Source organism: Medicago sativa, chromosome 5 (assembly GCF_051527215.1).
Source record: "Medicago sativa cultivar Bolivia chromosome 5, Bolivia_mono, whole genome shotgun sequence".
In the NCBI taxonomy this organism is placed as follows: domain Eukaryota; kingdom Viridiplantae; phylum Streptophyta; class Magnoliopsida; order Fabales; family Fabaceae; genus Medicago; species Medicago sativa.
In genome coordinates, this window is record NC_140753.1 from 71,008,511 (window position 1) to 71,023,556 (window position 15,046).

At 32.7% G+C, this 15,046-nt stretch overlaps 2 protein-coding genes and 1 non-coding gene across 3 annotated transcripts; 2 read left to right on the forward strand and 1 right to left on the reverse strand.

Annotated features, from left to right (window-relative positions):
* Positions 1-5,001: 5,001 nt before the first annotated feature.
* Positions 5,002-7,787, reverse strand: LOC146924585 (calmodulin). Its single transcript, XM_085709541.1, has 2 exons — positions 7,631-7,787; positions 5,002-5,687 (listed from the first exon to the last, which is right to left on the reverse strand). Exons 1-2 carry the CDS (start codon positions 7,704-7,706, stop codon positions 5,314-5,316), a joined length of 450 nt encoding a protein of 149 aa, XP_085565667.1. The 5' UTR covers positions 7,707-7,787; the 3' UTR covers positions 5,002-5,313.
* A 2,805-nt stretch (positions 7,788-10,592) lies between these two features.
* TRNAG-GCC (transfer RNA glycine (anticodon GCC)) lies at positions 10,593-10,663 on the forward strand. Its single transcript has one exon. It is a non-coding gene; the product is annotated as a tRNA-Gly (tRNA).
* Positions 10,664-12,645: 1,982 nt separating this feature from the next.
* On the forward strand, positions 12,646-14,724 carry LOC146924587 (glycosyl hydrolase 5 family protein-like). The gene is made up of 3 exons (XM_085709542.1): positions 12,646-13,224; positions 13,325-13,934; positions 14,306-14,724. The coding sequence occupies exons 1-3, from the start codon at positions 12,646-12,648 to the stop codon at positions 14,722-14,724; spliced, it is 1,608 nt and encodes a 535-aa protein (XP_085565668.1).
* The last annotated feature ends 322 nt before the right edge of the window (positions 14,725-15,046 follow it).

The window sequence follows — 15,046 nt, forward strand, 5'->3', positions numbered from 1 at the left end:
CTAATTTTAATTAATTAAATCACTTACGCTACGTTATATTAATTAATTAAACAACTTACGCTACGTTATATTAATTAAGTAAATCACTTACGCTACCTAATATAATTAATTAAAACATTTAAAGAATTTTAAACAATTTAAACACTTACATTATTGTGGTTCACCCAAAGAGGGTTCGCCACATGCCTCGAGTAGTCGGACAACAATGCCAAGGTCTGAGGTCCTCCAGGAAAGGGAGCCTCTCCAGCAGGATAGGGTGGTATCCGCCGAACACGACCACCTCGTCGTGGCTGAGGCTGACGCTCAGGCTCACCCTCGGGAATAACATTTTGTGCCTCCATATAATCTGCCACAACATCCTCTAGCACCCCCTCATCATCTCCCATCTCCTCATCATGTGCCTCGGCCTCCGGCGGCGGCTAATAAAACATTCTCTCCTCCTCCATCCGATCATATCCAGCAAAACCCTCATCCGCATACCCAGCATAATCATGCGCTGGTGTCGGATCAACCACCTGGGAGGAGTCATCCACATGTGCCTGTGACTGTGAGCCCTCTCCATGAATCCTCGGGTCCCTGCGCTTCCGAGGCTTAGGGACATACGGGTCATCAGCCCTCTTTCTCTCCGAGCACTAGCGGTACTCGCCTCTTTACCTCTCCGCATCCTATCCTCTCTAATAACCCGCTGCTGCTCATCTGTATCCCTAGCCATATCTGTACAAAACAAATTTTAAAAAACATAAATAAGTTCACAATGTATTTAAGAATACAATGTATCTAAGCATTTACTTAAGGCATTGAACATAGGCGAACATAGGCATTCGTACAATGTATTTAAAACTTTTAAGGCATTGAACATAGCAAGTAACATGTAACATATCAAAAAAAAAAATTGAATAATGTAACATATCAAAAATGAAACTTAGGCATTCATAAAATTTAATATAACACATTCATCATACTTTATATAACATACCACATTATGTCATACTTAAACTTGCCAAAAAATGTCAAAATCCAAGCTTATAATAATTACAACATATATACATTATAAAATTAAACATATTTGAAAAAAAATTACACAAAAAAGCAAGATTTCCTCACTTATGCATTTTATCAAACACCTTATGTGCATTCTAAATTAGGAGCATAAGTAGTGTTACTTGAACATCTAAAGGGCTACATTGTACCTACATTGTCTCTAAACAACAATTGCAGCATAAACAATCCATCAAACAGTCTAAATCATGCATAATTTTCAATTTTCTAACCTAACCTAAAACTACCTAAAACTAACATTTTGCTCAAAATTATCAAAACTAACACCCTAAACAAACTACATTACATGTAAATAAGAGGAAGAGAACTTACTTGTAATCTAATTGAAGAAATTGGGCTCAAATTCGTGCAATTGAAGTATGGAGAAATTTGGAAGAGAGTTTGATAGTGTTTGTGTTTCTGGAAAATGAAGAAATGAGGGTGCTGGTGTTGTTTAATCGTAGAACACAGCGGTTGTTAACAACCGCTGGCACTCAGCGGTAGTTAACAACCGGCGTGTTTACCAGCGGTTGTTAACTACCGCCAGGGGTATTATTGTCATTTCCATATGTCAATTGGAAGTATTCCTTGTCAAAAAAGTAACTTTCATAGTTTTTTAAAGTATCTTTAATGAGTGCTCTTAGAACACTCGTTAACAAGACCTTTTATATAATATCACATCTATATCACTTTTTTTAAGTGACCCATGATATCGCACATTGTTACGTTAGTTGATAAAATTTTGCCAAAAATGTGTAATTGATGAAATATGAGTGGACACATGTGCAAAAAAGTTTTACATTAATGTATATAAATTAAATTTATATTTTTAATTGGTGTTAATATATCATAATTTTCCTAATATTTTTTAAAATGGAGAACAAGAAATTAGTATTAATTAAGGGTTAAACAAGTTTTATATCTATATGCAAGGGACAATGCATAAAATATGGAAGGTCCGGGGTTCGAGCCCCAGCCACCACAAAAAAAAAACAAGTTTTATATCTATATAAATATCTTAAATTTTGTTTTTAGTCTCTCTAAAAAATTTCAACATTTTTTGGTCCCCAAATAGTTTGTGTCACAACTTTTAGTCCTACTTTTAAGTCAGCTCATATATATCATTCACATTTTTGAATGAATTTTTATAAAGATGTTTAAAGTATTATAATCATAATCTCTTGCACTAAATTTAGTAGACTTCTTATTTAATCTTAATATTAAACATAAATTTTATTTAATAAAATACTAATATTTAATTTAGTCAAAAAAAACGTACACATACTTTAAAAATAAAAACTAAAATATGAATAACATCCTTTAAATCCTCTAAATATATCTATAGAACATAAAATTTATGTATTGATAAAAAAAAACAGTAATTATGTTTCTTTAGTTATCGTTAATAATATATTATACTGTCCCTCAAAAAAATATATATTATACTGAAAAATATTAATACAAGTATATCACTATATATCAATAAATACTAAGAACATTTCTTCAAAAAAAAAAACAATAAATACTAAGAACATATATGTTGTTACAATTTTTCAAATATGAATAATATATATTTTTTTAAAAAAATTATGAGGAAGAATTATGATAAATAATAAAGGTGACACTTTTGGTTATTATACATATGTTTCAGTGAAATTTGACCACTATTTATTGATGTTACAAAGTCAAGCTATCCAGGTCAACCATTAATGATTTAAGTTCTACCATTGTGGAGTTTCATCTTTTACACGTTGCTTTGCTCAATGAGATGACACTCTACTTTGTTGCATGTGATGTGAGTGAAAGTAATGTAAGTTAAATAAAGGAATGTAACAAGAGGCACCAGACTTATTTACACGAACTATACTTGTCTTCTTGCATATAATCCTCTTAAATGATTATTTTTTATAGAATAATCTTCTTAATTTTCTTCCTAGTAAAAATAAGATCTCATATGAACGTACCATCATCATCCAAGTAAACACTCAGATTAGGACGGAAGAGCTTGATAGATCTCCGACGGTGGACGTGTCTAAATATTTATTTTAGTTGTTGAATATTAAAATTTTATGGTTGTTATTATACACCGTGAACACCAAATAGTTTTTTTTTTTTGTATTCTCCATTAGGATCCTGTTGTTAAGCTCTATGTGACAACTCAACACCAAAAAAAAGTTCTATGTGACAACTATCAAATCGCGAATGGGTGAAATCTTATAACTTTTTTAATTTAATTTAATAGAAAACAATAATAAAACATTTTAATTTAATTCAATAAAATTCAGAATGGGTAAAATCTTGATATTTCTATAAAACAAGACAAGAGTAATTATAAGTGAAGAAGGGAATGGCTGTTTTTTTTACAAGATTTGAGGTTGTTGTTGTTAGTAACGAATATGTTCTGTAACATCATCATCATCCTAATTGCAGAAAGAGAGAGGGGATGTATTTATAGTGTGACAAAATATTTAGATTTGGGATATAAAAATAAGGTAATTTGAGCAAAAAATCTATCACCAATGTTAAATCCATTGGTGAGTTTGTAGGGTACATGTTATGTGCAGTATGTTTGTGATTTTATTGTTTTTTTGTTTTTGGATATGAAAGTGGTTTACTGGGTTTTGCAGCATTTGTTTTTGTTAGAAGAAGAAAAATTTGCTATGTTTGAATTATGGAAGAAGATTGCAGAAAGAAAAATGGTTTTACTAAAAGAATAAGGAATTTGTGGTCTTGGATTAAAACTAACCTAATACGCTCATCATATCAAACAAGTTTTCTAACCTTTGAGCACGTATCATATGACCGAGCTCTTTTGCATATTTTTTCCTTGCCTTAAAAATCACATATGTAAAAGGTTATTTACTTGTGGTAGAACGATTCTGCAAATATCTAACGGTTGTCGTATTCTCTCGTCATCGGTATATATCCTATCATATTAGTTTCTCTAATATCTTTATCTTTAAAAAAATGTTGCAATACCTCCAAGTCATGAGTAATATTGCCATTTACATTGCAAAATATTAGTGATCCGGAAATTTAAAACGAATAATTAACTCTAGAAACATTCAGTCCATCCACAAGTATATGTGAGGGAACCTTGTGTCGCCTTATTTGTTTGGAGAAACTTTCTCCATCTCTAAGATGATTTCATACAAATCTGAAAGAAAAAATAAACTATGTTTGCCATTTAAAATTACATTTCAAAACAAGTCAAAAGTCTTGTTATGAAAACATACGTGATTTTTTAAAATGTTGGGTGGGAAAAGTTCCTCATTATTTGTGCATCTTGACCCAACAGTCAACGCATCTTGATGGTCTAGGTTAAGATTTCCTAGGTTAATTTTTAATGAAATTCTTTAATTGTTTTTTGAGGAAATGTTTGACAAAATTCTTTAACTGTTGTTTCTTAAAGAAATATTTTAGATCCCTGTTGTGTTGTCACGAAAATTTGTTAATTGCTATGATGTCAGAAACTTAAATTTGTTTCTTATTCTAATTCTTAGAAAGGTGTATCAATTTTGGGTAGAGACACTGCAAGCTAATAAAATTTTGTTATTTAACTAATGCCTTTGTTGAGCTTTTAAGTTTTTGACAGGGAAACAAATATTCAATAGAGGCACATACAATAAGTGAAAGAAAAATATAGCTTGCTAAAGACAGTCCAATCTGTAGAAAAGAATAATCATAACATTGTAGTAAATTCACAATTTACTTGGACCAATATTATGTGCTAGTAAATTTAGCATATTAACATTGTGCCATCATGATTTTTGTCAAAACTATACTTTTGAGCTTCAACAAAATCATGGTGCAACGAAACCACCATTGGATATGGCAGTCAGAAGAAAAACCTATGAAATCGTTCAACTTCATGACAGTGATTCAAGAGGAATCACAGAAACAATTGATAACTAGCATAAGATGGTATTACCTGTACTAATCACCCACATGTAAAAGCACAAATTGCAAGCAATTGTTCCATGTTCATAAATGGTAACCAAAAAAGGAAGAAAAAGGAAGTACAAATGCATGGTGGGACACAACTAATCCAAACTACTTAAGCAAAGGGACAAAGCAAACAAGTAGAATACCAATAATGAGCAGTAGCAATAATTAAAGCAAACAAACCGACCAACAAAAAACTAATGACCCGAAATAAAACATGTCCTAATAATGAAAATAGAATAATAATGATTCGCATCAAAACTCATTTGCCCTGTCCCTTTTCTGTTCATGTGCTTTTCAAATTTTAGTTATGGTTTGTGATTTGTCCCTTCACTTAGCCATCATGACTTTGACAAACTCCTCATAGTTGATCTGCCCATCACCATCAACATCAGCCTCGCGAATCATCTCGTCAACTTCTTCATCAGTCAGCTTCTCTCCGAGATTTGTCATGACATGACGGAGCTCAGCTGCAGAGATGAAACCATTTTGATCCTTGTCAAACACACGGAAAGCTTCCTTGAGCTCTTCCTCGGAATCAGTATCCTTCATCTTGCGGGCCATCAGGTTAAGGAATTCAGGGAAATCAATGGTACCGTTTCCATCAGCATCAACCTCGTTGATCATGTCCTGCAATTCAGCCTCAGTTGGGTTCTGGCCTAGCGACCTCATCACAGTCCCGAGCTCCTTGGTAGTAATACAACCTGCAGTATTTTGAGCAACCAGTTAAAACCTAAACAAGTGATTCAGCCCTATAAGACATACATGACAAAAGTTTATAAGTCATTGAACGTATACTTTAGATCAAAATGCTGTTACTGTAGCATAGCAAAATTTTAAAAAACCGCTATTTTTTGCAATTGAGAACATAGTTTTCTTCTCAAACTATCTATTTTCAATCAAAGCAAAAGTTTATGAAAAACATTAAAACTCATGGGAGCCTGACAGGAATGTACACATGACAGAGAGATAAACCTAATATTACGTGTTATATCAATAAATTATACCCAAATACACACCTACAACGATAATCAATAAGATCAGAGAAACACAAAGCATTTAATTGAATACTATAAATGTAAGAAGCAAAATGCCATAACAAATAGTTACCATCTAATAGCTAGTTCATTCTCAAAGAGATCTTCCACAAAAAAGTGACCAAAATGCACAACAGCACAACACAGACATGAAGGGGTAAATCCCATATTGATTATTGAGTTATTCAAAAATCCAAACATGTAACACTAAGTGAACAAAATCGAGAAACATAACAACACTTCAATAAAAAATCAGATCTAAGAAAAAAAATTAAAAAAAATGATACCATCGCCGTCCTTCAATAAACAGAATTATAACAAAATTGAGAAACATAATAACACTTCCATAAACTTTTAATAAACCGCTGTTTTTAAAAGCCCGCATTCTACTAAATCGCATATCAAAATATTAATGTTGTTCCAAGACAGCATTTTAACAAGCCGCTGTTGTTGCAAGACAGCTTGATACGAGATTTGGTATAAAAATGTTGTCAACTATTAGCTAGAGTGGTGTAAAATAGCAGCGCCACTGTAGCATAGAAAAATTTGAACGGACCGCTATTTTTGCAATTGATAACATAGTTTTCTTCTCAAACTATACTTTCTATTTTCGATCAAAGCAAAAGTTTCCGAAAAACATCAAAACTCACAGTTGCATGATAGGAATGTACACATGAAAGAGAGATAAACATAAACATAATATTAGATGTTAACTTATCAATACATTTTAACCAAATACACATCAACAATGATACGGTAATCAATAAGATCAGAAAAATACAAAGCTTTTCATATAATACTATTAGCTAGATCGGTACTAAAGGCAGTGCTACTGTAGCACGTGTAAATTTGAAAAAGGCGCCATTTTCCGCAATTGAAAACATAGTTTTCTTCTCAAACTATACATTCTATTTTTGCGATCAAAACAAAAGTTTCCAAAAAAACATTAAAACTTACGAGAGCCTGACTCGAATGTAATGAGTCATAAACATGTTAGCTTATCAATTAAATTATATCCAAATACAGATCAACACGGATAATCAATAAGATCAGAGAAACGCAAATCATTTAATTCAATACTAAAAATATAAAAGCAAAATGCCATCACAAACACTTGATTGCTATTTCATTCTGGCATAGATCTTTCACAATCAGAAATTCCATATTAAGTCATTCACAATCACAAATCCAAACATGCAACTAAAATTCATCTCCAAAAAAACAATCCTTTTATATAAATCAAACAACAAAAACAAATCAAATCTCAAGTCACAATTGCAAATACTCATTCCTAAAAAATCAAACAAACCATCCACACAAAAACACATGACATAACAACATAATAGATCGCATAAAACATTGATCAGACAAGAGAAAAACGTGAAATGGAACAAATTTCATCAAAAACATGAATAAAAACAAAAATCAAACCAAAAAGTCAAACAAGAACCCTAAAAACAAATCTAAAAAAGTGTCAATTTTTATCAAAATTCCTTCAAAAGGGTATCATGGGTTGTGAACAAAATCGAGAAAAACAACAACACTTCAATAAAAAATTTAGATCTAAGAAAAAAAGCAAAAAAAATAAAAGGATCTGAGAAAAACGATACCATCGCCATCCTTATCGAATAGGCTGAAAGCTTCCTTAAACTCAGAGATCTGCTCGTCGGTGAGTTGATCGGCCATTGGAGGAAGGAAGATTTGGTTGTGCAGAGAGAGAAAGAAGAGAGAATGATTTGTGTGTGTCTGTGATGTGGAAAATAATGTAAGAAGAAGAGAAAAAGGAGGATTAAGGTATTTATATACTATAGTCTTATTTTAGTTCTTTTTTTTCTATGGCTATTCTCTTTCTCTTCTTTTTGTGGAATTTTATAATACCTTAATTAAATCATAATCATCTTCTCAACCCATTTTAGACCATCACAATTAATGTATCAATCTCTAACACCATTTTTCTATATTGATTTTGTTTCGTGTGAATCGGGCATTTCTGTGCACGCGTTCTTTTAAACGATTAGTATTTTAAACAATGAACGAACCAATCCCTAACATTCTCTTAACCTTATTATAATGTGCGTAGCTGCATATACTAATACTTCAAATCGAGAAAGACTGTAATGGGTAACTATACTCAAACCAATAACCTCTGGTCGAATTGCGAAGAGATGTTTTATTTTATTATATCATTTATTGCTCTTTGATTTTCTATAGGGATTGATTTTTATGCTCTTTGTTTATGCTCGCTATCAAGAAGAGAATTATGGCCTAGTTTAAAAGTCTTCATTTCTGTTCCATTGATGCATAGTCAACCATCAAAAACAGTTCATAAGATAATTCATTGTGTCCCGCAAGCAACCAAAATTGGTCGCATCCCTAATAAATATCGTCCAAGCAAATAGTGAAGCACCTAGAGGATACATCGACAATATCACCAAAGAGGCAGTGTTGGTCAAAGGTACTAACGATCAAATGAAAACATTCATGTTCGAACAAGGACTGTGATAAGGGTCTAAGTCCACGAAAGGTTAGACTACAAGAAAACCCATCGTTCAACAATGTTCTAGCTATGGACATAAATTATATCCAATACATGGAAAAGGTGAATGTCGCCAATGCAAAAGGGAAAACAAACAAAACCAGGTCGGACAAAACTAGGACATGTAGGAATCACGAGCTCTGACTGTTAATGGGAAAATTCCTATAGTACACTCCTTTGATTTCCTCAAGAGAAAACATCTTGTTGGATTATGCAAACTCCGAATTCAAGGAAGAGGGAGTAAAAATCCCAAAACAACTAAAGGACAAAACACTAGCGGATATGAACAAGTATTGTTGTTTCATCCAAACAAATGCCCATTGATGTAAAAGACGACATCCAACTCAATGATGTGACTGAATACCTCACCTAAAGAGGGTGGATAAGCAAGCACACGACGAAAGGCAACACTATTAGGCATAACGATAATCTTGAAAAAAGGGAATATCTAGATCAGCACTTGAACCCAGTTTAATACCTTCTTGGTTCTATTATAGTTTTTCTAATTCAATCCTAAAATTCTAGAATCTACTTTAGTTCCACTAGTGGATCTCGTGTCACCATTGTGATGAGATTCATAGGAATTGAGAAATTTGTGAACAGGGATGTACAACTTCTGAATCTTGAAGGGACGATTAAGCTTTGGCTACAAACTCAACTAAATAGCTTGGTTACGTGTGTTAGAGACGACACCTTTACCATATGGGTAATTCTTGTTGGAATGGAGAAAGAAGGGTTGCCACAAAGGAATAAGAGAGAATGAGGAGAAACCAACACAACAAGATCAAAACGAATAATGACATGAAATAAACGAGTAAAAACTAACAGAGAGAAGACGTAATTTTTTTTTTAAAAAAAAACTAACGTCATGAGCAATTGTATAACTAGGGTACAACTAACCATATAAGAGAAGAATTCAAACCATGGAAGCAAACAAGTTTGAATATAAATCTTGAACCAATATCAAAGAATTCTTGTAGCGCTCGTTAAGGTTCGAGGTATATTCCTCAGATAAAAAATAATATTTTTTTAATATATAAAATAAGATGAGAGAGTCACATGGTTCAACTAACAATAAAAGCTTAAAAAATGAAAATTGTGTTTTGTTATAAAAACTCAAATACAAAAGTATTTTCTATAATTATATATTATTACATTAATACACAAGAAAGCCACAAACTTAACGCGTAGTGGAACAATGAGAAAAAAATAGTACCCACAAGTATTGTACATGTATTGAAATCGAGTATGTATCTGATATGAGTACGTCAATGTTTTATGAGTACTTATAATTTATAGGATCTCATGTTTGTGTCATTGAAATTCAAAATTTAATTTTAATCTTGATGATCTAAAAACAAAACAAATGGTCTCATCTTTATTTTTTGAACAAGCAAAAATGAGATATATTAACAACAAATTCTACTCTCTAGCACAAGGAGTGCTAAAAGAAGTAGAACAAAGTTACAAAAATCAATACTGAAACAACAAAAAGGTGGAAACGGTTAGTCAATATCCAAACAAGCAAGGGGTTGCTGCCACCACATATAGTATCCAAAAGGAAAACAAACATTCTTAGCTTTCAGCCAATAAAGAGAAGTAACGTTAACCTTTTCCAAAAGCTGAGAAATTGATTGAACTTTATTAGAAAACAGTCTTTGGTTCCTTTCATTCCATACGACCCAGATACAACACAGCCAAATGGTCTCATCTAATCCATAATTTCTTATATATGTATAAATACTCCTATGTCCCAATCGATAGAAAATTATTTGATTCTCCATTCTAAATGTCATCCTTTAAAAAATGTTAATGACCTAGCAGTACAACTTGTTGCTCGGTTACTCTTTCATGTGTAATTTTTTTTTTTTAAGGATCTTTCTTGTGTAATTATAACCATAACATTGACCTTTATTTGAATTTTGTTCCATAAAGTTATGGAAGGTTGTCACATTTTGTAAGGAATACGGTTCATACTTCACTTGGTAAACAATTTATTGAATTGCATAATGTATTTCCGCTTCATAGAGCAAGAAGCACCAGTGGTCTAGTGGTAGAATAGTACCCTGCCACGGTACAGACCCGGGTTCGATTCCCGGCTGGTGCATTTCTGAGAGCTGTGATGATAATATATGTATGTGGTGTGGGTAGCATCACCTTTCCTGAAACACTGGATGAAAAATGTATACCTCTGAGCTCTCTATTTTTTCTCTTTTTTTTACTGGATGAAAAATGTATACCTCTGAGCTCTCTATTTTTTCTCTTTTTTTTTGCTCAATCAACCACCTACCTCATTGAGTCATGAGTGAGCTTAATCTAGTTGTGTATTGATGCATCTTCTTTAGCTATATTGTTACCTATGCTTATGTGTTACTGTTACCTCATTGCTTGTCATTTTTATGTACATTAACTACAGCTTGCTTGCTCTGATGTTTTTGAATGAAAGCTATTTGGTGAGGGAGAAATCATTTGTATTTCAAGGATTATGGAAGAGTCCGGCTTCATCAAAAGTGGCGGCATTCTTAAGGAAATTGCTTCATAATTCTATACCGTGTAAAGTAAAAAAGTGGCAGCGTTCTCAAGGAAATTTGAATTTCCATCTGTAATAATACAAGCAATCTCCAGTATTCAATCCACTTCAACATTTAAACCTGCCGAGACACAAAAGGTTTGTCACACAAGTCATTTCCAGGTCAATCAAGACAAGAGTAACCTGTATTCAGACGAATATGTCAATGGATTTTGTTGAACTTGGTTCTCATTTTTCACTTGTAAAGTGTTGCCATTAGCTTTCTTTCCACTACTACCTACACCAAGAAAGTATATTGCAGCTGCTTCTTAACGAGCGTAGTAGTTAACAAATTACCAACGCAATCACATTTAAGCATCGGTCCAGAAAGGATGCATTCCACCACAGTACCATCAGACAATACTCGTCTATGAGCTAAGTTTACTTTCCACGGTATAGAATTATGAAGACCAAATTGGTGGAGGTAAATAATTGTTTAATCTTACAATGTGAATGCTTGCTGACTTTCATAGTAGAGTTTAAAACATCAAATGATCCTTGAATATGCTTTACGAGTTAATTTGATTCCCTACAAGTTAAAAGGCTTGATTTTGCTATTGAGATAGCACAACTATCAATCAAATTTAACATCACAAGATTGATGTTCCTGCCTTCTAGATTTGAAAGTTTTTGAGAAAGCCTCTAAAAAAATTGATATGCAGAAACTGATTTTAACTTATACTAGAGGTTATTTATAAAAACTAGTAGTTAATGTAACTATTTTGGATTTTCTTGTAAGTGCTTCTAGAAAAGGGATATGATATATGATAAAACATTATGACGTCGTTTGATCCACGTAAGTTTTTTGTTGTTCTTCTTGTAATGTTAATCGACAAAGGCTTTAAGTATAAAATATATGCTTTTTTAATATGAATTTGTAATAAATGAATTTTATCAGATTTTAACTAGTGATTTTAGCCTCCATCCTTGAAAAAATGAAAGGAGAAGGAGAAGTGTTATTAGATAGAATGTTTGTAAACAGAATCCCTTGGCTCTATATGGAAGTGTTAATTGCAGTTAGAAAAATTATTCGATACATTAACTTGAAGAAATTTCATTCTTATGTTACTCGCATGTTTTTTTTTTTTTTGAGGAAGTGTTGCTCACATGTTGATTTGTTGGTTTTCCTGAACATAATTTGTTATCTTAACTCTAATGATTCATGATACTGGCAAGAGTATTTGAAATAAATGTATATTTTTCTTCTACACTTTACTTAGCCAGTTTGTGATCCCATATCAGGAACAGGTTTAAAATTAAAATATATGCATTTAAAAACAAATCAACCAGAAAAGTCATCTGAGTGAATCAATTAGAGTAAATGCCTCAGAATCTTCAGTTTTCATTTGCAGGTTTCAAAAAAATAAATGCATTCATTGCCATAACTGTGATTATTGGTTTTTAAAATAAAATAGATTAAAGGAATGAAATGTGGAAAAAAGAAGTTTGAGAATATATAAACACTTCATGCATGCTTAATTTCAAATAAATAAAAAAATAATCTTCCATTCAAATTGAAGATGTTGAGAAAATCCTTTCAGTCCTTGATTCTTCTTCTCTTTGTTTTCATCTCTTCATCACATTCAAATGCTTATCCTTTATCAACACAATCAAGATGGATAATAGATGATTCAACAGGTGAACGAGTGAAACTTGTTTGCGGTAATTGGGCTGGTCACCTTCAACCAATGATCCCTGAGGGTCTAGATAGAAGACCCTTAAAGGAACTTGTTGGCGAGCTTGTGAAAAACAGGTTCAATTGTGTTAGACTAACATATGCAGTTTATATGTGGACAAGACATGCACATGGCATTGTGAATAACACTTTTAATTATTTGGATGCACCAGAAGTTGTGGCTGGTATTGCTAAGTACAATCCTTCAATTTTAAAAATGACTCACATTGAGGCTTTTGATGCTGTCGTGAACGAACTTGATGCTCGGAATGTTAAAGTGTTGCTTGATAATCATGTTAGTGAGCCTAAGTGGTGTTGTAATGATGATGACGAGAATGGTTTCTTTAATGATAGCCACTTTGATCCTCAAGAATGGATTCATGGACTTACCTTGGCGGCCAAGCACTTTTATGGACATCAACCCGTATGTATTATTACTATATAGTCACTATTATTCATTTATGTTAATAGTTTGCAAATTGAATGTAGCATAACAATTTTGATTGGTTTTTATTGACTAATAGATTGTGGCAATGAGTTTAAGGAATGAATTGCGCGGTCCACGTCAAAACCTGAGAGATTGGTACAAGTACATGAGCCAAGCAGCATTAGCCATCCATAATTCAAATCCAAATGTGCTTGTGGTTATCTCAGGTTTGAACTACGACACTGAGTTGCAGTTTTTAAGGAACAAACCATTGAAGATAGACTTAGGGAAAAAAATGTTATATGAGGCACATTTATACTCATGGTCTGGAATTGGAACACTAAAATTGAAAGAGTTTTGGAGTAAGCAACCTTTGAATAGAATATGTGCCGAAAACATTGAAGGGTTAGACCAAAGTGCCGGTTTCCTTACCACCGGTAAGAATGCAGTTCCTTTGATCATTACTGAGTTTGGATTTGACCAGACAGGTTCTTCAGTTGAAGATAATAGGTTCTTGACATGTCTTCAAACATACCTTGTTGGAAGAGACTTGGATTTTGGTTTATGGTCATTTCATGGTAGCTATTATGTTAGAGAAGACAAAGTCCAACTTGATGAGTCATTTGGAGTAGTAGATGCTACTTGGCACAAGCTTAGATACCCTAATTTCGCCAACAAATTCCAACTTTTGCAAAGGAAGAATCAAGGTGATTATTCTTACTATTACTAAGTGAATGTGTACTTGAATTTGTTTTTCATCAGTGAGATTGGTCATAAAATGTTTGTTCCGTTAGCCAATTTAGTCTATAATATTACTAAGAGAAGACACGTTCTGGAATAATTTTGTAATATCGATATATTCAAGGGCTAGAGCGAGCTATACCAGCTGTTTGCCTTTATAAGGCTTCACTATCGCTCCTATGAAGCGAAGCGGTGTGCCTTCCTAAAGCAAAATGCAGTCGCTCTCCTTTTCTAGTTTCCTACTTGATGACAACGCCTCAACATTTAGAGACTAAAACGACTATATGCATGTTAATAACAAAATTAACTTGAATTTTCGTTGTGGTTCTTAATGCAGATCCTACTTCCAAAGTCTCTGAAGCATATATTATGTACCACCCTCTTACCGGTCAATGTGGTCAAGTGAATAACAAGAATGAACTTGAAATCGGTAGCTGCGAGAATCAAACGAGATGGATTTATGATGGTTCTCAAATCCTTTTGAATGATTCCAAGAAGTGCTTAACTACTATTGGTGAAGGGCTTCCAGTAGCTGTTTCTGAGGATTGCGAAAACAAGAACAGTTTATGGAAATCTGTATCACTTTCTAGACTTCATTTGGCTACTGTGGATCAAAATGAGAAACAACTTTGCTTGCATAAGGATTATAACTCATCTGTTGTTGTGACTTCAAAGTGTATCTGCATAAATAATGATTCTCTTTGTCTTGATGATCCACAAAGCCAATGGTTCCAACTTGTTGCAACCAATGTTTAGTTTGAGTAACCAGTTTGCTCTATTATATTATCTTTTTAGTTTTGTCTAATTGAATTGTTTTATAATTATAGAACACTTTTAATATTATAATCTTGTTGCAATGTTAATGTTTTGTAACCTTCTATTAGATTTAAAGATAATGGTTATCGCTTTCAATAAAGTAGAGAAGATACTACAAAACTTGATTATGTTTTATCAAATTTGTGTTCAATTTAACCAGAGACAAACAATAAGGTTGTGCAGGTAGTAGCGGGGTAGTCCCATTTTTAAATTCAGGAAATAATAATTATACCATTTTGTAACAGTCCAATAAATAAATAGT